The sequence below is a fragment of the Muntiacus reevesi genome, chromosome 14, assembly GCF_963930625.1.
Source record: "Muntiacus reevesi chromosome 14, mMunRee1.1, whole genome shotgun sequence".
In the NCBI taxonomy this organism is placed as follows: Eukaryota; Metazoa; Chordata; class Mammalia; order Artiodactyla; family Cervidae; genus Muntiacus; species Muntiacus reevesi.
The window spans coordinates 54,471,726-54,496,092 of record NC_089262.1 but is presented as its reverse complement, the minus strand read 5'-3'; the positions used below and the strand labels follow the sequence as shown (position 1 = coordinate 54,496,092).

At 36.1% G+C, this 24,367-nt stretch overlaps 2 protein-coding genes across 6 annotated transcripts in view; one reads left to right on the top strand and one right to left on the bottom strand.

Annotated features, from left to right (window-relative positions):
* Positions 1–163: 163 nt before the first annotated feature.
* On the bottom strand, positions 164–20,687 carry PPWD1 (peptidylprolyl isomerase domain and WD repeat containing 1). 2 transcript variants are annotated; one of them, XM_065905156.1, is made up of 11 exons: positions 20,493–20,687; positions 17,205–17,307; positions 16,265–16,365; positions 16,008–16,128; positions 12,861–13,308; positions 8,493–8,683; positions 7,474–7,663; positions 4,349–4,530; positions 3,080–3,161; positions 1,967–2,149; positions 164–462 (listed from the first exon to the last, which is right to left on the bottom strand). In XM_065905156.1, exons 1-11 carry the CDS (start codon positions 20,680–20,682, stop codon positions 319–321), a joined length of 1,935 nt encoding a protein of 644 aa, XP_065761228.1. In that variant the 5' UTR covers positions 20,683–20,687; the 3' UTR covers positions 164–318. The 2 variants fall into 2 exon arrangements, with proteins under 2 accessions (XP_065761228.1, XP_065761229.1); XM_065905157.1 differs by lacking the exon at positions 20,493–20,687 and adding an exon at positions 17,922–20,458.
* Positions 20,688–20,819: 132 nt separating this feature from the next.
* The window catches only part of CENPK (centromere protein K), a 31,283-nt gene continuing 27,735 nt past the window's right edge, over positions 20,820–24,367 (top strand). For 2 of the 4 annotated variants that reach the window (XM_065905631.1, XM_065905634.1), the window contains exon 1: positions 20,820–20,899. The gene's annotated coding sequence lies outside the window, so the exon portion shown is untranslated. The remainder of the gene's footprint in view (positions 20,900–24,367) is intronic. The other 2 variants (XM_065905632.1, XM_065905633.1) reach the window with 2 other exon arrangements.

Sequence of the window (24,367 nt, the reverse complement as noted above, 5' to 3'; positions counted from 1 at the left end):
TTTAAAAAGCTGAGGAACAAATGCATACCATTCTCATTATTTAATATGGTTTTTAAGACTCGAGAAATTATGTATAAAGAGTGCTATTTGCTTGAGTTTTAGTCCATTTGAGTTTATCACCTCTTAGGATGAGAAATACTGCAAGAAAACTCAGAGGCAGAGCTTTTAAAAAATAGCCTTTAATGAAAAATACACAAATATAATAATCCCTGAAACATGATTTGTACATTAAGCAAATCTTGACCTTCCTTCTGTAAAATAATCCTGTGTTTAATGTATGTGTATTTTTATTTATACAGACAATGAGACAAATCTATTTTACTTGACAGTAATATTTATGATGCTGACATCCTCATAGGGCTTATCTGTTTTGGGATTGACTTTGACATTGGAGATCCTCTGTACAACTTCCATTCCTTTAGTCACTCGTCCAAACACTGTGTGCTTATTATCAAGCCAAGGCTGTGTTGGAGGACAAACAGAAAATCTTGGTAAACCCTAAATTCTTAAATCACATCCACTGGATGAGCAAATTAAAAAGAATTAAACTTTGGCTTCATTTTAAACTATAATTAAAAAGATTATTTTCACTTAGCTTTTAAGAGTAGTTTCCATGTTATAATAAAAAACCATAGTTAAATATTTAATATCTGCATCTTTCAGATCAAAGGGAACTGGGAGATGTCTGCTAAAGGTTAAGTTTCTTTGTAGTAACCTTACCTGCACAAGAAGCAGTCTGGAATACTTTAGGCATCATGTGCTCTGGCATCAGAGATAGGAGTTCAGACTCTGGCTCTGCTACTTACTTGACTTTTGGCAAGTTCATCAGGTCTCACTGTTTCCTCATCTATTTTTTAAAACTTGCTTCCCTGGTGGCTCAGAAGGTAAAGAATCTGCCTGCAATCCAGGAGACCCAGGCTTGATCCCTGGGTGGGGAAGATCCCCTGAAGAAGGAAATGGCAACCCACTCCAGTATTCCTGCCTGGAGAATCCCATGGATAGAGGAGCCTGATGGGCTATAGTCATGGGGTTGCAAAGAGGCGGACATGACTGAGGGACTAACACTTTCACTTTCATTATAATACTTAGAAGAATTGTGAATATTACATGAGATCATGTACCTGGCAGACAGTAGTTATAAATTGTTTTCTTTATTTAATTCTAAAAAATAAAAGAGCTTTTGTAATTTTGTAGAACTGCATAGCAATAGAGCTAGATGTTCTCACATGTATTTCATGAAAGCTACAGTGTCATTCATTAAAAAGAATTAAACTTTGGCTTCATTTTAAAATATAATTAAAAGATGTATTTTCACTTAGAAGCTTTTAAGAGTAGTTCCATGTTATAATGAAAAATAAAAAAGCTTAATGTTTAATATCTGCATCTTTTAGATCAAAGGGAGCTGGAAAATGCATTCTGATTTCAGAGATAGAAAAATGTGGGGAAAAATGTATTAAAATCAGGAATTCTTACACTCTAATCCTACTATTCTAAAGATGAGGAAACAAGCCCAGAGGCAGAATAATTTGTTTTGGATTGTCCAACAAATGGTGCAAAGCTGACTTAAACTCACGTGGCCTGAATTACAAAAGTACTGTTTATAAAGTAAAGTCTTATTTGTTAGGGAATTTTCCATCTTCCTTTCTAAATTGTTTTCATTTTTATATCCTAGCATATATAAATAATAGAGAATAATAAAGCTCTCTTTTCCACTGAATTCACTCTCTTAGATCAAAACCCATGAATCTTTGGCTTACAGAAAATGCCTCCCAGGTGGCGCAAGTAGAAAAGAAACTGCCTGTCAATGCAGGAGAGATAAGAGACATGGGTTCGATCCCTGAGTTGGGATTCTCTTGACTGGAGAATCCCACGGACAGAGGAGCCTGGCAGGCTACAGTCCATCGAGCTCCAAAGAGTCAAACATGACTGAAGCAACTTAGCACACACACATGCATGTTCTACTTACTGTTGGTACTACTGTTATGAAAAACTGGGATCCGTTAGTATTCGATCCAGCATTGGCCATGCTGAGTGTATATGGTCTGTCATGTCGTAATGTTGAATGAAATTCATCTTCAAATTCTCCTCCCCATATGCTTTCTCCCCCCATACCAGTACCTGTTGGATCTCCTGTCTGAATCATGAAGCCCTTAACAGAAAGTAGACAAAGTAATATTACACATATTACATATATGTATGCTTTGGAGTCATATGTTTGTCAAGAATGCTTTATATTCAATAAAATCTTAACAGTTATTCTATAAACTGATTTTAAAGTAAACCCTTGGTTATACTTTAATTTAGATTATATATTTTCATTGCATAACTGCCATCTTATCTCAATGATGGAAACAAAAATGTAAAAGTCTTTCCATTTATAGACAGGCACTATCTCACTCAATAATCTTTGATTAAAGCCAATTAATACTGTAGGTAAGTTTTAGGATCTTGTTTAATGTGTTAGGTCTTTCTTATATAATTGGCTCACTCTTTTCTCTCCCCTTTCCCTAGACTCTCTGAATGTCCTAGTCAGTCATTTCACCAATTCCTTCAGAACTTTGAAATCTAATTTTTCCGTCTGACATTTCTTCTGCCATTTCTGACCTGCCAGTAATCAAGAACTACCTCACTGCTCTATACATTTCATGGAATGTTGCTCAACAAAAACCTGGGCTGAATTCATTCTGTTCATCAGGTATTAGTGGTAGTTTTCAGATAAAGTGGCAACATGGCTCTTCTAACACTTAATCTTCTAGATCTAGACCTTATCGAACCACTAGAAACAGGTTACCTTGGCTATTGATTTTATCTCAGCAAGACCCTTTACTCATTACCTGATCCTTTCCTTTGACTGCTGACAAAAGACTGCTGCAGTGTTTCTAAAAAGGCTACCATGCTACTGCCCCATCCTTGCTTTTATATCTGATTTTCATGATCATCCATTATTCTTTTGACTTCCATAGTCCATTTTTCCTATTCTAATAAAGTGCTAAGTGTGAATGAGATTCGTTAGGTTCTAAACCTCTTGTTATACAATAACATACTTTTCCTTCAATCATATAAAATTTGCATAACTTACCTTAATTATGCGGTGAAATGTGTGTCCATTATAATAACCATTTCTGCTGTGAACGCAGAAATTTTCCACTGTCTTAGGGCACCTAGTGAGACATATATTAAAAATATGAAAATTTAATGGAGCATCTTAGGAAAGTTTTCTTTGTAGTTTGCCTTCCCAATGGTATTTTCAGAATCTTTTCAATGTTTCACGACAGTCTTTTTTTTTCATCATTTCTTCTGATCTCACCAGAAGCAACAGCTGACAGGGCATATAGGCAGTAGCCTGTTCTTATAGTTTATATAATATACCATCTTTAGATCACAAAAACTGCTTATTTTACTTGAATTTGAGAGTATTTAGGTTCCAAAGTCATTTAGTATTTTTAAAAAATATAACCACAGCACCATAACCCACTGTATATAGTCCTGGGAAAGGTAATTTTCTTATAAAAACAGTGTTATAGTATGGTGACATTTCCTGACCAAGGGCTTATTCACAGCTATGATAGCTACTAAATCTAATAAACTTTAAATGATAGTCACACACTCAGATACACTTTCTAAATAATATTAACTAATCTCATGAGATGATTTAATACTGTATATTATCATATAATAGCTCCCAACACCGAGAATGGCAGAGAGAATCAAGAGAATCTCGTACCAAGCGCATCAAGGAATAGGCTTAATGGATGCATGGGTTCTCTACTTAAAATGAGATAGTCCAGGTGTCTAGAATTGCCTAGTTTTTTGTCCAGTGTCAAGATACGGTAAAATATTGGACATAAAACATTCATATCAAAATAACAAAAGTACTTTAAATCAAGGCACTGTAAAAGATGTCTTCTTTTGGATCAAGAATAACCAGTTGTATTGCATTGTATTTGGGACTGTATATTCATTCTGCAAACTCAAATGTCAGGAAGGAAAAATAATTATCCTCCCCTTAAAGATTTGAGAGGAAAGCCAGTTATAACGAGTGAACCACAAAACCTATAGTTGGCATGTGTAGTTGATGGTAGCAGTAATATACATTTGTATGTCAATCTATAGTTTACATTCAGCACTGTCCTATCTACTATATTTTGTCCTCATAATAATAAACCTGTGAAATATGTATATGTATGTATAAAATTTTCACATTTTCTAATGTAACAATTATCAGAGAGTTCAGGAAAGATGTTTTATCCAACACAGTTCAATTTTTCAAAATAACAAGAAGTTGCAGTTTCTTCAAATATACACATTTACACTGCTATTTATTTATGACAACAGAAACAGTACATACTCAACAGGAAAGAGTTTGATGTGAATGTCTCCCATGCTTGTGTGGATAATGGCACTATCTGACACTCGTTTGGGTCCCTCAGCTTGAGTAGCTGCCATGACTTCTTCTTTAGAAGGTTTCTCATTAAAAACATCTCGGTCAGAATCTGCACTTTTTGTATCTTCTGGTTCTCGTTTAGTAAACTCAAGGAGGAAAATAAAAAGTAAGTAAAGGAATTAAATTTTTCATCTGGTTAAAATTTATGAACAAGAAAATTGCATTTCTAATGAAGTATTGAGGAAACTAAGAATTTACATTTATAGAATAAATGCTTATTTCAGGAATTGCTTCCAATCATAGGATATGCAAGGCAACTAAATTTATACATTTGCCTAATGAGAAAATTCATATGATGAAGATGAATGATTTCAAATGGAATTTAATATCTTTTTTGGTGAAAACTTTTTGGGGTACCATTTAAAAAATAGGCAGTTTTTAGGTAGCTCTCTGCTTCTGCCTTCTAGTATGTCCTACCTAACCTGCCATCTATTGCTTACTTTTCACAATTTAGATTGCCTGGGTTTGAATTGTAGTTTGCCACTTAACTAGTTACATGACTTTGGGGAAGTAAATTCATTACTTTCATTTCCTTACTCGTAAAAGAGAATGATAATAAAAACTACCTCAAAATGACACCTGATATGAAGATTAAGTGAAGGATATAAAGTGTTTAGAGAATAGTGCCTAACACAGAAGGCAATATATACATCTTAATAATTGTTATTACTATGAACAGGACCTGGTGCTGGTAGGATGAGGATTCAAAGATGAATCAGTAGTGGACCTTGACCTCCTCTTATTTTTTGGACAGAGTCCCATCTGATCTATCTAAACCTTGAAGCCTGGAAGAAAGGATGTACAGTACATTTTGAATGAAGCAGAAATCTCAGCATCCTCAAGTCTACAGAGAATTGAGAACAAACTTTCAGTTGTTAAAATTCTGGACTTCTAAAGGCCTACTCTTTTGACTCTCAGTAAGCAGAAATCTTTTCTCCCTAAGAGAGGTGGATGTTCACTGGGTTCCAGAAAGGTAAATCTGGAGCCCATGTTCTGACCCTAACGTCAGCCCTTGGTCTACTTGGGTCAACTCCAGATGAGGAAACAACTAAGCCAGCATGTCACTGCTTTAACACAGTATTCTCCAGTTACCAAAGAGTGACATGTTTGTTCCACTAGTTAGTTATATGAATTTTTAAAATTATCTTGATTTAGTTCACATATAGAACTATTAAAGTCCAATTTTATACAATTTTACGGTACTGGATTTGAAAAAAGGGACATAAAATTTGTATGTATGAATACCATTTTAGTTTTATTTAAGAATATGTACATCTAATAAATCATGAAAATGTTAGCAGTATGAACACTCAGTGAGTGACTTAATTTTTTATTTTTCTATTTCTTCAGAATTTCTAAGGAACATGTGTGGTTTAATCAACAAACAAACTCTGGGGAAAGACAATTTTTAAAGTGGATGAAAATTAAATTTAGTGTATATTAAGAACTGTCTCTGATGATTTCTTTTTACCTTCAAAACAGTTAAATTATAGGTAATAACAAGAAAAAGTATTTTTCTTTACCATATATATTAATAAATCTTTAGCAGTGAATTTGAAAGTTTATAAGCAAAATTCTTATCTTAAAAGAATATATTCATTTTAGGCTAAAAGCTTGGCTGGAGTAGATAAATTGCTATTTCCCACATTTACCAAATGCTGGTAACCTTCAGAGCACCACAGCTGCTTGTAAATTGTCAGATCAATGAATGAGTATTCCTATAATGGGTCAGACAATTCACCAAACTCTGTGGAGTTTGCTATGTGAAGAAAACATAGTGCTCTGTATTTATGGATTTTATATTATCTTGAGGAAAAGAGGACAGTGTCAGAGACCCCTTCCCACCCCCACCCCCCAAATCACCAAATTATTCCAAAAAGTGTGACATGTACACAAGCAGGCACACCTAATCCAGACTTGATGTCAGGGGAAGGCTTCCCAGCTGAGACCTGAAGTATGAAAAGGAACTGGGGAGAGGTTTGTGGCTGACAGAAAGCATACCACTGCCACTCTGGGCAAATACCACCAAGTAAAAATTACATCAAGTCCTGCAAGTGGGATCAAGTTCAGTATAGCCAATGAACTAAAAACAAAGAAAGATAAACTTAGGAAAGTGGTTAATATAGACAGCTGGGGGGGTCATTTAAGGATTTTAGGCACAAAAATAATCAAACACCTGGGTTTTAGAAAGTCGCTAAGTGTAAAAGACAGATACAGAGGCAGAGGTCTCTACACTTCAGATTTTTCTGCTTGACTGAACAAAATTAAAACAGTGTTACTCCTAGATAGCTTAGTAGTTTGATTTTCAGTCCAGTCTTACTCAACATGCAAAGTACTTTTAATTTTTCCAGAAGAAAAATATCTCTCAGGAATGTACACCACGGTAGCATCATTACAAATGGAATCAAAAGATGAAAAAAGATTTGTATCTAGAGAAGGAAATGTGCAAGTCATGTTGAAGAGTAAAAGGTGAATAATACTAAAACAGAAGAATTTTTAAAAGTCCACAGGAAAAATCAATTTTGGAAGCAATTATTACCACAGCCACTTACTTCCTATTGTCTTAACACAAATAATTGTAGAAGCTAGGTTGAAAACTAGTTCAAAACAGGATGTAAAACAGTACAGAAATACTTAAAATCAAACCCTAGTTAAAGATTCTACAATACTAATTTTATAAGATGGCATTCTGGTTGTTTAGAAAGTCTGCTATTATGGCCAACATTCTCTTCAGTTGAAAGTGAAAGTGAAGTGGCTCAGATGTGTCCGACTCTTTGTGACCCTGTGGACTGTAGCCCACCAGGCTCCTCCGTCCATGGGATTCTCTAGGCAAGAATACTGGAGTGGGTTGCCATTTCCTTCTCCAGGGGATCTTCCCGACCCAGGGATTGAACCCAGGTCTCCCGCACTGCAGGCAGATGCTTTAACCTCTGAGCTACCAGGGAAAAGCACAAGCTAAAAAAATAAAACTTCAATCAAACTGGAAGAAACATTAAAGACTATCTCCTGGTACTGATACTTCCACATACCATATAAAATCTATTCTTTTTGAAGGATGTACAGACTATTGTTGGGTCAGCTTGAATATTCTGAAGAACTGGGTTTTCAGAAGCTTTCATTTCTATAGTAGTTGCAGCACGATGTTTTTTGGCTATTCCCTGGAACAAAGCCAATTGCATCACTCTAATATTTTCTTGCTTGCCTAAGATCCGCACACACCTGGAAAATACATATAATAATCAGGGTTAACTCCAACTATACCAATTCTGCAGATAAAAGCTAGGAATCAACTATCTTTTATTTTTGTACAAAATAACCAGTAAAAGGTTTTTAAAAAGTATTTTTCTGCCTCTCCCACTCCCCCCAAAAAGTTATTTTAAATTGGTAGGTGTTTATAATTTTCAGATTTAAAAAAATATAATCATTCAGTTAAACAGTTTTAACCTATCCCTATCATTTTAATCTTTCTTCAAGCCTTCAAAGATTCTGTATTGCCAAGAACTACAATATAAATTTGTTTATATGTGAAAATGTACAGCACAAGATTTTTTTCCTTTAAATATACTTTTAAGTTCTTTTCATTTACATTGAGTGATAGTATCTGATTATAGCAATTTTGTTCTAAGACCAAATGGGCTATTTGCACAAAAGGCTTATTGTGGTTTCATGCATTTTAACTTCTGATTTTATGTCTAGCAGGATGTAGTGCTGAATTCTGTGGTTAAGATATTTGGCAACATTTAACATGAAACGGGCTAATTTAAATCAATAAGCAAAAGACAGACTGAAACTTGTTAAAAAAAAAAAACTTGAAACTATGCATATCTTTCTTCCATTTCTTTAACAAACATGAGTGGAAACTTTTTACATAAGATTATAAACAACCAAAAGACCACAGAAAAATCCAGTCAAAACATTTGGTTAAGTTTAGACATCTGGGACCATTCCACTTGTCTTGGAACAAACAAAACCCCCATTGTTTCCCCAAAGGAGGAAATGGTCCTTTAGAAGTAAATTTTTAAAAAGCATATGTGATATTAAAGCTTACCGGTTTGTTTCTACGTTTATAACTTTAATGCCCAGCATTGTTCCATACAGCACAAAGTGTCCAGTTTCATCAAAAACTATATTAATTAATCTCACTGCATCCACCTTCTCCAATTCACGTTCTACAGCCATCCGTCGACCAAATTCCATGTCTGGTAGCTGTTGCCTCATCTGCTGCAGTTCAGTAAACATCTAGGAAACAAACCATTTATTAACAAAAATAATGTTACATGATAAAGGCAAGGAGAATTTAAATAAAAGCAGAGTGTCCATTAATAGCCACTGACAGTTTATGTACTTATATATCTTCTTAAGGAGTACTCTATAAACACTATAAGCAGGAACTGAATTAGAAAATTCAATCAAAAAACATAGTATTTATACTAGCTGCTACTGCTAAGTCACTTCAGTCGTGTCCGACCCTGTGCGACCGCATAGACAGCAGCCCACCAGGCTCCTCCACCCCTGGGATTCTCAAGGCAAGAACATGAGTGGGTTATACTAGCTGGTTCTTCTAATTAAAAAAAAAACAAGAGTTAAGATACTGCTTTTTCTGCAGAAACAATATATCTGCTGCATTTTATAAGCCACAGATTAGCACTTTCCAATATAAACCATATATTTAATTTTAAATTTTTTAGTAGCTATGTTAAACGAAGCAAAAATGAACATGAAATTAATCTTTTATTCAACCCAATATATCTAAAATATTATCAAAGACATTAAGCAAAATCAATAATACAAAAAAGCGACATAAAGACATTAAAATATTAAGCAATATTTAAAAATTGAGATCTTTTTTCCTTCTTATATTAAGTCTTTGAAGTCCAGTGTGTATTTTATACTTTTAGTCCAGCTCAATTTGGACTAGTCACATGCCAAGTGTTCAGCAACCCTATGTGGCTAGTGGCTATTAAGCTGCACAATGCAGATATGGACTGTGAGTTCTTATTCCAGGATCATGGACCTGCCATTTAACAAGCACACAAATTTTATTTTTTATGATTTCACTAATTTATAACAATTTCATATTTCAGAAAATGTTTCAAGTTATTTTGGAGCACCACTATATATTTAGATTATCATTAAGTAAATGTGATTTAGGATGGATGAATGTTATGAGTGCCCTTTAGTTTGGACATTTGGTTTACTTTTCTTTTGATATTTAATACACAACTTTCAAGATAAGGGTCATATCTCAGTTACTATGTACAATCACACTACCAGCCTCCCCAAAGATGTGATCTTTACATTCAGTTTTCCTGACATTTAGGGCATCAAACTGCAGAAATCAAAAGTGGCTCTCTATTGCAAATGGAAAGAAGTCAGTCAGGCTTATGTACCATCTACTACTTTTTTTCATGCTTGTATTAACAAAATCTCTGGTTTTTTTAGATGTGGAAAGAACAACAATATATGTAACTCCAAAAATGAAAAGGAGGTATACATGTTGGGGAACATTAGGGTTTCTTGTTGCCAGTCTCTGAACTGATATATTATTGCTTTATTTATTTGCCAGAAATAGCCTAGATGCTAGACTACATTTTTGTAGTATGGGAGCCTTGATTATTTTTGCTAGAAAGAAGATTCATTTTCAAGAAATAGAGTTTATAGATGGTCATCTGCCCATGTAAAAGTAATAAATGCTAATCTAACCTTTTAAGCACATCAATATCTTTAAAAAAATTAATTTAATTGGAGGATAATTACTTTACAATATTGTGGTTTCTGCCATACATTGACATTAACCAGCCATAGGTGTACATGTGTCCCCCCATCCTGAACCCCCCTCCCACCTTCCCATCCCATCCTTCTGGGTTGTCCCAGAGCACCAGCTTTGAGGGCCTTGCTTCATGCATCAAACTTGAACTTGTCATCTATTTCACATACGGTAATACACATGTTTCAATGCGCTTCTCTCAAATCATCCCACCCTCACCTTCTCCCACATAGTCCAAAAGTCTTTACATCTGTGTCCCTTTTGCTGCCTTGCATATAGGATTGTTGTTACCATCTTTCTAAATTCCATATATATGCATTAATATACTGTATTGGTGGTTTGTTTTTTTTTTACAATATTCTAGCTTTAATAGCTGCATCTCTGGTCAGCTCATCATCTCTGTACGGCCATTTGCAGTACTCCTGATTAATAAAATACCAAAAGATACAACTTCACACCATCCAATTAAATCTGTCTATTAAACTAGGACTCTAGCTAGTTAGAACCCTTAACATGGAACTACGAGATCATTAACTAACTAATCACTAGCATTATTACTAAATTAATTGGCATTTGCACCAATTGCAAATGGCGCAAACTTTTTTTTTTTTGGCAAACTCCCTCACCCTGAATCTCAACTTCTGTCCTATACTTTGCTACTGATCTTATCACACTAATCCTATAATTTCAACAAATATTAAAGACAACAATGAAATAGAGTGAATTCAACAGCTCACATATGTATATGTGTTAAACAATTTATATCCAGAGAATAGATTTGTTTTCTTAAGGAATCTAGGAAGAGTTGCAAATTGTGAAGTTTTAAAATTATATTTAAGTTGAAGCCACGATTAAAGAAGAAAACATCAGAAGGTTTCTCCTTTTCCCAAAAGCATAATGGAAAGCTATATTCTTCCAATAAGAAAATGAGTTATGAGGATAATTTGACTAGCATACAAACCTTCCCTTTTGTCTGGATTCCTATTCTTTCAGGCAGCTAATTCACCCAACTTATTACCACATCACTAATAAGGTGACAGCATTTTTGAAGCACTTAATGCAAGGAATCTATTATAAATTGGTGACTACAAAGGCTGTAGAATTGACACTGTTGTACAATAAACACTATTGTTACAAACGTTTGACCCACAGACTTCTGGAGAATTCAACATACCAATAGCAGTTAGAGAACCACAAGATGGAAACGTGATGAGACTCTAATATCCACAAAACCAATTATCTTTGCATGGATAAAAACTCATTCTACAGCTACATGTGCTAATAAATACTTCTTTTCTTCTCCCTGTATTTTGGCTATGCCATAAGGCATTCAGGATCTTCATTCTCCATCCAGGGATTGAACCCATGCCCCTGCAATGGAAGTGCTGTATTTTAACCACTGGACCACTAGCAAAGTCCCAATAAATTCTTGTTAGCAGTAATTACGTGTCAGGTATCATTCTTAGTGCTGGAGATTCAATCACGAGCAAAACAGAAGACCATAAATGACACACAGTTTAATCTACTGGGGGGGGGGGTTGGTACACATTAATCAAATAATAAGACCAAATATTCTAAAAGAAAACAAATAGTGATACACTACCACATTAAAAAAATATAAGTAGTCTGAGGCTGGAAGAATAGTGGAAGATCACTGGGGGAAATGATTCTTTGAGATTTGAAGGATGAGTTCAATAGGTAAGGGGAGGAATGAGGATTAACGGGACTAGGGGTCACTCCAAGCAGGAAGGTCAGCATATGCAAAGGCGCTGTGGTGGGAGACTTAGTCAAGAAACTGAAAGAAGGCCTGATTGGGTACAGCAGAGGCAGGGAGGGAGGTGAATTATAGTAGGTGGAAGTGGTAGTGAGAGGTACAATATGGTAGGCCACGATTTTGGTTTGGATCCTAAAAAAAAACAGGTAATCACAGAAAGATTCAAAGGATGACATGATAAGATAATGTGTTTTGAAAAGATTCCTCTGGGTGGAGCATGGATAACAGGTTAAGAAGCTAGAATAGATACAGGAAGTAGGCCATGCAATAGGCCAGGCAACAGATTATGAGCTAGGGTAGTCACAGCTGTGCTAAAAGGAAATGTATGTATTTAAAGTATATGTAGAAAATAAAATTGACAGGACTCATGATGGATTAAATAGACGGGTAAGGAAAAACAATTAAAAATGACTCAGATTTCTGGCTTGTGCAAGCAGATACATGTTGGTGCTATTCATGAAGACAGCAAAAATAAATAAATTAATTAAAAGGATAGGGCCAGCTCTGTTTATAATAGAAAGCTGGAGAAATAAATTTTTAAGTAGTCATATGGAAGGCAGGAGTGAAGAGAATGAGAAGAGAAGGAGGCCCAGCGTGGGTTTTGAGGATCTCAGAAGAATAAGCTTTCAAACAACAAAAATACAAAAACAGTCACAAGTGTAAGAAAAACTGGCTCAGAAAATATCACATCATAAACCTAGAGAACAGAGTTTTGAAGAGTAACAATGCAAGACAGCAAACAGTCTCTTTAATGTGATAAGCAAATTAATCATCAATCTAAATGTCCATGTCCAGAAAAAAATCTTTTAAGAAACAGCATAAACTAAAGACATTTTCAGAAAAGTAAAATCTGATTAAATTTATATGGTACTTACACTTAGTGATTCATCAAAGACTCTCATGAGTTTTCCAGTTAAGAATCTGAAAATTCTAACTTTTCTGTCAGAACCAATAGTGGCTATTTTCTTCCCATCAGGTGAAAAACATATGCTGGTTGGATAAGCCTTGCACTTGGCAAATTCATATAAATCTGTGTCAGTTTTATATTCCCAGTTCACATTTTTTGGGAATTTATACTCATAAGGAGGACCAGTCCAGTATTCAATCATTCCAGATTTGTCAGAAGACACTACTGCTTTGTAAACTGGGTTTAGCCGTATCTGAGTAAGAGGTGATGTATGGAGTTTGTCAAAGATATGCAGTGGCTGGTTATCTCCTCGACCATCATAAATGAAAATTTTTCCTGTACTTTTCTCAGAAGCAGCAACTGAAGATATGGCATCCCCTGGGCAATAGATCCACTCACACTGTCCAGGGAAATACCTAAAATAGTAAAGAATTGAGGGGGATAAGAAGAGGCCAAAACAAGTTGTAAACATCCTTATTCATTCCCATCACCAAAAAATGTCCCCGCCAGTGATTTAGCCAGTTTTAGATTCTTTGATCAAAAGTAGCAGCAAGATACAGAATGGGGAAGAATAGGAAAAGTTACTAATTTTTCTCTTTCTGATCTCATAAATGAATGATAATAACTTCTGAGGACTGATCAAACCACAAGAAGAGAACTCATACAGCAAGTATTTACAAGGAAACCAAAACAGACCTGGTTCTTAAAATATTCTGAGGCAATTTTTTTTTTTTGGATCTCCATGTCTCTGTCTATATATGTGCTATTCTAAGTCACTTCAGTTGTATCCGACTGGGATACAATGGACTGTAGCCTGCCAGGCTCCTCTGTCCATGGGATTCTCCAGACAAGAATACTGGAGTGGGCTGCCATGCCCAGGTCCTCCAGGGGATCTCTCCTACCCAGGGATCAGACATGCATCTCTTATGTCTCCTGCATTGGCAGGCAGGTTCTTTACCATTAGCTCCACCCGGGAAGCCCCTGTCTATGTATACCTTATTTTAAAATAGGTTAGCATGTTAGTATACTTTACAAATCCATTCTTGAAATATTTAAGGTCAAAATATTTTAGTCATGATTTTGCTCAAAAGAAAAATATTCTGATATCACTCTCTCATTATCAGTAGCTTGATCTTAATACTGTGAGCTTTTAACATGTTACCTGATAAAGTGTAAAAAACTGGACAGATGTAATCAACATACTAAACTTATATATTCAATTGTGTGTTGTCTCCTTCAAAATCATCAGTCTGAGAAGTTACAGTTACTCCAATGACAGAGCTAACGCTCAAAACTTTTTGAGGACTCTCAGAATTCCTATCAAAGCTTAAAAGACACAGGTATAGCTTGGAGATGTTCCAGGTTTGGTTCCAGATCACAAAAATTGAAAATTGCAATAATGTGAGCCATATGGATGTTCTTTGGTTTCCTAGTGCACAATAAATGTTTGTTTACACTACCTGTATTTCTACTGAAGTGTGCAATCACATTATGTCTAAAAAATTACATGTATATATACATAGCTTAATTTAAAAACTTTATTGCTTAAAAAATGCTAATTATCATATGAGGCTTCCACAAGTTGTGATCTTTTGTAACAATAACATCAAAGATCACTGATCACTGTAACAAATATGATAATAATGAAAAATGAAATATTATGAGAATTACTAAATGTGAAATGATACAAACTGAGCAAATGCCATTGGAACAAATGGTGAGTACAGACTTGCTCCAAGCAGGGTTGCCACAAACTTATTTGAAAAAAAAAAACAAAACAACCTGTGTGTGCAAAGTGCAATAAAACAAGATATGCTTGTTCTCTTTCAATACCCTCAAAGGTGGCAAATGTTCAACATATATTTGATTAAAAATATACAAACAAACAGCTAAAGTCTGGGGGAAACAAAGCAGGGAATATGACACATGATCAATAGGTATTTCTATTTGTAGTCAAAAAATAAGTTTTTAATCATAAATAATGAGACTGACTTCTTTTAGTGGTTCATAAACTGGTTTTGAAGGAAATTCCCAAAAAGTACTGTCACATACTGAACTATGTAGTTCTAATCCTCACCTTTCTCCAATTCACATGGTGAAGCTCTCATCCCCAAAGTTACTGTATCTGAAGAAAGGGTTTTAAAGAGGTAATTAAATGAGGTCAGAAAGGTGGGGCCCTAATCCAACAGGCCTTTGGCCTTCTAAGAAGTGGAAGAGCAAAATATTCCACTCTTTCCCCTGTACTTAATGAGGACAAAGTGTGAAACCTGGAAGAGTTCTCATCAGAAAACACACACCGCTGGAACACTGATTTTGGACTTTCCACCTCCAGAAGTTTTGGACTTTCCAATCTCCTCATTGGAAAAGACCCTGATGCTGGGAAAGATTGAAGGCAGGAGGAGAAGTGGATGACAGAGGATGAGATAGTTGGATGGCATCACTGACTTGATTTACGTAAGTTTAAGTGGGCTCTAGGAGTTGGTGATGGACAGGGAAGCCTGGCGCGCTGCAGTCAATGGGGTTGCAAAGAGTCGGACACAACTGAGCGACTGAACTGAACTGAACCTCCAGAAGCGTGAGAAAAATATATTTCTGTTGCTTAAGCTACGCAGCACTTCTGTTTAATTTCGTTACTGCACAGTCTAACCACATAGTTTGGCTATCAATATACTTTAAAGTTTAAAATCACCAACAATTCCAAAAATGAGCATAAGCCTTATAAAAACACAATGCTATATTACTTAAATAAGCATTACAAGGAAGTTAATTTAAATGCCAGTAAATGAGACATGATGGATACTCATTAAATTATTAAGTAGTGTAAAATGGATATAATTAATCCTTGTTATGGTGCTACTTGGACATTTCTGTTGCAGTTAACAACAAAACTCACAGCAGAAGCCCACAAACAACATCATAATGAAGAGTCATAATACTTAATTTTCCCAAGCAAAATATAAAGGCACATTTTTTAATGGAATAGTAATATACTCTGTTTAGAAATACCTATGAAACGGTGAAGTTTAGTTCAAGAATTCTTTCATTACGCTAAAAAAAAAAAATATATATATATATATATATATACACACACACACACACTTAAAAAAAAACTCACCCAAGCTTCAGCATATTGATCATGTCAAAGTTCACTACATCAAACACCTTCATTGCTTTATCATCACCCACAGAACAGAATAAAGCTCCCTCAGAGCTAATTGCAATACTCTCAATAACTCCTATTTAAAGAAACCAAATCAAAACATTCTAGTAAACATCAAAGAAATGGATATAATTAAAATGAAAAAAAATGTAAAAAGAAACTAATCAATACAGTTGAAATACAGCCAAAAAAAGAAAAAGTGAAATTCTTACCTAGGTGACTACGAAAATGTTTAACGAATTCAATTCCTTCTTCTATTTTTTTCCAGAATTTAACATGTCCATCGTGACTAGCAGTAATAATAAAGTCTGTCCTGAATATAAAATTGTAGAAGTTACTTTCTAAAACAGATGCAAAAATCACTTTGTGCCTATTTAAATTAAATATCTTTATATTCCTTTTATGGAATAATTTTGACCAAATATTAGCTCTTTTCCTAGTAGAAAGTTATCAGTTAATAAGGCAGCATATAGGACTAGCTTTCTGTCACTCCAGGTTTCTTTGTTTAACCTAAGGCAGCAGACTATAATGGAAAGATTTTTGAAGATTTTATCGAAATCTAGTGTTTTGAAGTTTACACACACACATGCCTGTTTCCTTATCTATAAAAAGGATATGGATACTACTTGTAAGACTGTTAAGATAAATGGGACAATTAATGAAAAAGCTTAAAATCTTTTAATGAAAAAGCCTTGACACAGGACCTAGACATAATATGAGTTCAGCAAAGAGTAGAGTATTAACTATTCTTTCTACAAAACCCTATTCAGCTATTTTGAAGGTTCTGTGACATTTCCAAAATGTTTTGGATTTCATCATTTTCCCCATTTGTACTGAAACGGCCAGCTACCAATTTCTCCCAAATTATTAACACACTCTCCTTCATGGAAGCTCTGATACTATCCGGATTATCCCCTATTGGCATTTGTCTCCAAAAGACATGTACACAAAGTAGGGAATTTGGTCTTAGAGAATGTATGTTTGGATGATATAGGAAACAGCCTGTAGGTCTTTATTTAACAAACTATTTAAAAACCTATGGAATAAAATAGAAATCCTCAATATCCTAAAGCTACTTCTACAATTCACCTCAAAACTGAAGTATTTAAAAAAAAAAAAAAACTTCTTAGAAAAAAATATAGACAGACTTACTTGGTGCACACCACATGGGTGATAACATCTCTATGCATGTAACTGCGCTCATACATGGAAGCACTGGGGAGATTATCAAGATAGACTTTTTCAAACTCTAGAACTAAGGGGAAAAAGTAAAGAAAAATATTTTTTAACAACTGTAACTAAATACTCTTTTATATTTTCTTTTAGATTTTAACTTCTCTCAATTCATGCGTAATGAAAAACATCCAGTGTCTGTTATGTCAGTTGTAACTTATTATTTCATGGTACTGAATAGAACTGTTGTTTATTTGGTCATGAATCATTCTCAGGTATTATACAGATGCTTAACTGTGTCCCAGAACTTAAGAATTGAGTGGCTCTGGCTTAACATACAAGTTCCATTAAAAGACAAAAATCTTAAGTTTCATGAAAATATCACAACCAACTTTCCAACCATGTAGATCCAATTATTACTGCTAATTTAAATAAGTAGTATGAGGTCAAAGGCCATCCAGAACATCCCAGTTTATCTTGAAGGCAACGATCATCTTTGAAGTAACTGATCCTAGGTTTGAGTAAATGTAATAAATGCTTAGAGTTTTGGAGCTGAGAAAATCCTAGAGAATGTCCAATTGAGTGCTTCTCAAACTTTTTCCAAGGGCAAAACATTTTTAAGAGTGGTAATCTGAGAAACTATTTCATGATATAAGCTATAAAAAATATACTAGTAAAAAAATGACATACTTGTACCTAAAAACAATCCAATGAAGGCCAAACATGCCCATAAAAAGTTCATAAATTAAGCATGATCGTTTCATGGTTTTTCATCACTGCTATTTAGCAAGCTCAAAGTTGTGTCCAACAAATTACTTCTCTCTTCATTTTTAGTAACAGAACCTCCGTTTTTATATGTGAGTATTGACATCCAGCTGTAGTATCTTCCTCACCTTCTCTGAAGTTAGGAGTGACTAAGTACCAATGAAATAAAAGTGGAAGTGTTGAGTAACAGTCAAGAAGTCTCCCTCAAGAGTTGTGCCCTTCTTTCTTTCCCCAGTCTGACAGTTTGAAACTGGGAGATAACCATCAAGGACAAACATGAGGTCCATATCCTAGTGATGTTGGGGCAGAAAACCAGGAAGGAAGAACCTTTGGAGCCTCCACACCAATCCCAGACTGTCTACTTTAGGACTTTTATCTTTATTGTCATTTTTGGATTTTTTTCTTTATTCATTGTCCTTTGGATTTTTCTGTAATATACAGCTAAATTTAATCCTGATGCATATTCCTTTTGCTGTTTGTTAGTTCACTTGGTGAACAGATACTTACTGAAAACAAACTAGGTTCCAAGGGACATGGACATGAAGAGTTAACACTGTCTTGAGAAAACCATCATTGGTAAAGCCATATAATATATAATACATCTATATAGAAAGCACCATATAATATAAGGTAGAGTCATATAACAATCTATAGCATCTTTCTGAAAATGTGTACAAAAGTCCAATGTCCAAAGAACATGTTAAAGGGGATAGTTCCATTTCTACTAAGTTTTAAACCCCTATCCTTTTAGATAAAATCTTCAGTGATATTTTTCTAATATTTTATATATGTTTTTGAATTTCAACTTTTTCTTCAAACTGAATACACTACTGATTAATTTGAATAAGCATCTCACTGTCTCAACTGTACTAAGTTTATAAGCTTTTTGTTAGTGCTAATATAAGCTTTTTGTTAATGCTAATATCAGCACTTTGATATTTTTGGACTTTTCCATTCCCACTCATTTCCACAAAAAAGGACCTGTATCAAGTGCAAGAAAATAACTGCAAACCTACACATAGTAATATTCATTCATTCAATACTTACTGAGTACTCGCTATATGGAAAGCACTGTACCAAGCACTGGAGCAAAATAGGCATGGTCTTTGCTCTTATATGCTTACAGTCTTAACAGTAAAGAGAAACATTCATCAGACAATCACATGAACAAACATACAATTTAAAAATGTAGCAAGTGCAATGAGGAAACAACTGCTATGGGAACATTTAACTTAAAAGACTTAGCAGTAAAAAGGTAACAGCACTTCAAGGGTGTTAAGGAACAATTTTCAAAAAAGTAGCTTCTTCAAAATTTGGATACATAAAATTTTGCTGTATCTGTATCCAACTTGTACTCAAAATTTGGATACATAAAATTTTCACTCTGATAAATACATCTCATACTTAAGATCAATGTACTTTAGAAACTCAGCCCAGACTGGAAAAGTCATATGTTTTCCAGAGAAAGTAACAGCTGAGCTAAAGGTTGAAAGACAGTAGGTTAAGTTAAGTGGGTGAGGAAAATTATTCCAGGTAGACCTTGTGACATCCACGTAGACATTGGCAGTTGTAAAATGGCATGCCCCATTCTCTAGTATGGCTTGGACAAAGAATAAGGAGGATCAAGGATTTGGCCGAGGAAGTAATGGAAATGTGCTGAAGGAGGAATCATATCAAGGGCCTTACATGTTATATTAGGGAGTTTGGACATTGTTTTAAAAATAATGAGAAACCACTTAAAATTTTTAAGTTGGAAGAGTAAATAAAGATTTGAGCTTTCAGAAAGATCACATTTTAATGGTCTTATACGTTTAAGGAAAACATTCCAAAGAACCTGAAAAATAAGAAAATTTAATGTGACCCTTTCACCAACATCTCCCCCTTTTTTTGGATCACCCTTTTTATTTGATAAAATTTTGTCACTATTACACGCTAGTGGCAAAATGCTTCAGGCCATGATATCTCACGAGTATGGTTTGAAAACCACAGATCTTGGTTTCTGGATGAAAAACTTGTAATCCAGTAAAGTTTTGTAATTGTCAGAAAACTCATTACTGGTGGAGTCAGGAATTAAATTATTCTTATCTATTCCTTAAGACTCTAAATAGGCACCACCTTCCCAGGTGGCCAAATACACTACCACCACTCTTCAACTAAAAATCTTAAATAGAAAGTTTTCTTTTCCACATCTGCTAAACGGGATTAAAACTTCCAACCTCATACGGCAGCTGTACGGATTAAATGAACGGTGCCAAACAGGTAAGTTATGGCAAGTTAGCTCTAGCCTCTATTGTAACAAACCAGAGATTGTTAGGTACTATTAAAAAGAAGCTTTACTCTGTCCAAATCACTATTTCGGAGTAGAGAACGGCCAGAAGTGAGAAGACGACCCTCGACATAAATCCCCACAATCACACACCCTCCGTTTTGGGGTCTGGTTTGAACTCTCCCACTCGGAGGACACAGTATTTCATCTCGCCCTGTGCCTGTCTCTGTTGCTACCTTTCCTCTTCTTCGCCAATGTTGCCTCTACAGGTAAAGGCCCAACCCAGCGCTCTTCATTTTCTTCTTCGTTCTGTTGAGGCACTGCCACTACCAGCTCTCGAGCGCTGAGTTCCGTATTTTCCGGTTCCTCCGGGTCCCGGCGCCTTCTTCTCCTCAGCTGTGAATCGCTACCACACTCGGCCGCCATGTTGTCCTAACCGTCAGAAAACGCGCGACACTCACAGCTGCTCGGCTACCAATCCCGAAGCGGCGGCGCGGCTTGCTCGTCAGCGGCCGAGCAAGTTCCAGGATTGGGTGGAGTGGGTGGAAGCAGATCCAATCAGCAATCTGCGCGCGCGGGTTCTGGGCCGTAGAGCCGCTTCTCGAGTAGGCTGAGGCGACCTGAAGTCTGAGGTGTGGAGGAGGTAAGCGTTTGGCCCGGAGAGGGTTTTAACGGTTGAAACTTACTCCCGGGGTTGACAACTCCTAGGATATGGAGCTGCAGACCCCCACGGTGGGACCCTTACCTCCGAGAAACCGGATCCCTGTCGTCCCACCAGGCCTGAGTCCCGTTCTTCTCCGGCTCTAGAATCCCACCTGTTAGGAGAGAAAGACATAGGGGTGGGGAATTTGAAAGAACTAGTTAACTTTCGGGCCTCCCTTCGGGTTTGCCAAACATCTTATTTCCTGAGCTTCTTGAAACTTTCACACACAGTCTGAAGAAGATAATGAGCGCTTGTTACTGTGGGGGTTGAGTGGTGGGGCTGGGGAGTGGGGAGGGAGGGACTGGGCAGAAATCCAGTCACGCCGAAGTGACCCAGGCAGGACCATTTACCTTCTGGACTAGGTTTCCATCTCTTAGTGGATTTCTGGACTTAAGCTCTCTTATTTAAAAAGAAAAAAAAATTTTTTTTTTTTACTATGTAGATATACAAAATTTTTTTGCTATGTAAATATACAAAATTTACCATAAAAATTGAGATATAATTGACATATATTAGTTTCAGGTGTACAGTGTAATGATTTAATATTTGTCTGTTGTATGTATTGGGAAATGATAACCACAGTAAGTCTAACATCCATTACTCTACATATTTACAGAATGGTTTTTACTCCCTGTGGTGAGAACTTTTTAAGTCTACTCTCTTAGCAACTTTCATATATGCTTTCATATAGTATTATTTTCTGTAGTCACCGTGCTATACATTGTATTCCCATGACTTACTTATTTTGTAACTGAGTTTGTACCTTTCAACCCTCTCCACCCATTTGCATGGCCCACCTGCCCGTCTTTGACAACCTCCGATCTGTTTTTTTTTTTAATCTGTGAGCTTGTCTTTTTTATTATTATTTTTAGATACCACATGTAAGTGAGATCATGTGGTATGTCTTTCTCTGTCTGACTTATTTCACCTAGCATATGCCCTCAAGGTCCATTGGTGTTGCAGGTGAGGAGATTTCATTCTTCTTTATGGCGGAATAAAATTTACTGATATATGTCTGTCTATATTATAAGACATTTTCTTTATTCATCAGTCGATAGACACTTAGGTTGTCCTGGCTGTTGTAAATCATGCTGCCACAAACATGAGACTGCATATATATTTTTGAATTAATGTTTTCGCTTCCTTTGGATAAACACCCAGAAGTGGAATTGCTGGATCATATGGTAGTTCTGTCTTTATCTTTTTGAAGAACCTTTGTAATATTTCCCATAGTGGCCACACCAATTTATGTTTTCACCAACAGTGAACAAGGAATTCCTTTTTCCCCACATCCTGGCCAACACTTGTTTCATAATTGCCACTCTAACATCTCATTGTGGTTTTTCTAAAAAAATTAATTTATTTTAATTGGAGGCTAATTACTTTATAATATTGTAATGGTTTTTGCCATACATCGACATGAATCAGCCACGGGCGCACATGTGTTCCCCATCCAGAACCCCCCTCCCACCTCCCTCCCTATCCCATCCTTCAGGGTCATCCCAGTGCACCAGCCCTGATCACCCTGTCTCATGCTTCAAACCTGGACTGGTGATCCGCTTCACATATGATAATATACACATTTCAACTCTACTCTCTCAGATCATCCCACCCTTGCCTTCTCCCACACAGTCCAAAAGACTGTTCTTTTGCTGTCTCGAATATAGGGTAATTGGTACCATCTTTCTAAATTCCATATATATACGTTAGTATGCTGTATTGGTGTTTTTCTTTCTGACTTATTTCACTCTGTATAATAGGCTCCAGTTTCATCCACCTCATTAGAACTGATTCAAATGCATTCTTTTTAATGGCTGAGTAATATTCTATCGTGTATATATACCACAGCTTTCTTATTCATTCGTCTGCCTATGGGCATCTAGGTTGCTTCCATCTCCTGGCTATTGTAAACAGTGCTGCGATGAACATTGGGGTACACGTGTCTCTTTCAATTCTGGTTTCCTCAGTGTATTTGCCCAGCAGTGGGGTTTGCTGGGTCATATGGCAGTTCTATTTCCAGTTTTTTAAGAAATCTCCACACTGTTCTCCATAGTGGCTGTACTAGTTTGCATTCCCACCAAGAGTGTAGGAGGGTTCCTTTTTCTCTGCACCCTCTCCAGCATTTACTGTTTGTAGACTTTTTGATAGCAGCCATTCTGGCTGGCATGAGATGATACCTCATTGTGATTTTGATTTGCATTTACTTGATAATAAGTACTTTTTCATGTAACTTGGTCATCTGTATGTCTTCTTTGGAACATTTTCATTTTTAAGTCACATTACTTTTTGGTATTGACTTGTCTGAGTTCTTTATGTATTTTGGATAGTAACCTCATATCAGATAGATGATTTGCAAATATTTTCCCCCATTCAGTTAGTTGCCTTTTCATTCTGTTAGTGGTTTCCTTTGCTGTGCAGAGGCTTTATAGTTTAATATAGTCCTACTTGTTTATTTTTGCTTTTTTGTCAAGCTCCCCAAATCATCACCAGGACCAATGACAAGGAAGTCGCCACTTATGTCTTCTTCTAGGAGTTTTAGAGTTTTAAGTGTTACATTCAAGTCTTTTAACCATTTTGAGTTAATTTTTGTGTATGGTATAAAATAGTGGTCCAGCTTCATTCTTTTGTGTGTGGCTGTCCAGTTTTTCCAACACCATTATTGAGAAGACTCTCCCTGTCATGTATTCTTGGCTCATTTGTCATAAAATTAATTGACCTTATATGTGTGGGTTTATTTCAGGGCTCTTTATTCTGTTTTGTTGACCTATGTGTAAAATTTGCCATCTTAATCTTTTTTATTCAATAAATATAACTTGTCAAATGGTCTCCCTAAAACACTTCCTCCAGAAGCCCACTCAGAAGTCATCTGGTTGCCTGTTTCAAACCAGATAATTTGCTTCTTTGCTTTTGCTTTGTGGTAGACCCCAGATGGCCTTTTCCTGGTAGCTCAGCAGTAAAGAATCCACCTGCAATGAAGGAGTCACAGTAGACATGGGTTTGATTCCTGGGTGGGAGAAGATCCCCTGGAGGAGGGCATGGCAGCCCACTCCAGTATTCTTGCCTGGAGAATCCCATGGAGAGAGGAGCCTGGCGGGCTACAGTCCACAGGGTTGCAGAGTCAGACATGACTGAGGCAACTTAGCACGCACGCACACACAGACCCAAAATACAGGGAGATAATTGCCCATAGGGAATACTTCTTAAAGGTCCCCCCCCCCCCAAACTTTAAATTCCCCCTAACTTCCCAGGTGACTCAGTGATAAAGAGTTTACCTGCTAATGCAGGAGATGTGGGTTGGATCCCTGGGTGGGGAAAATCCCCTGGAGAAGGAAATGGCAACTCACTCCAGTACTCTTGCCTGGGAAACCCCACAGATAGAGGAGCCTGGTGGGCTGCAGTCCACGGGGT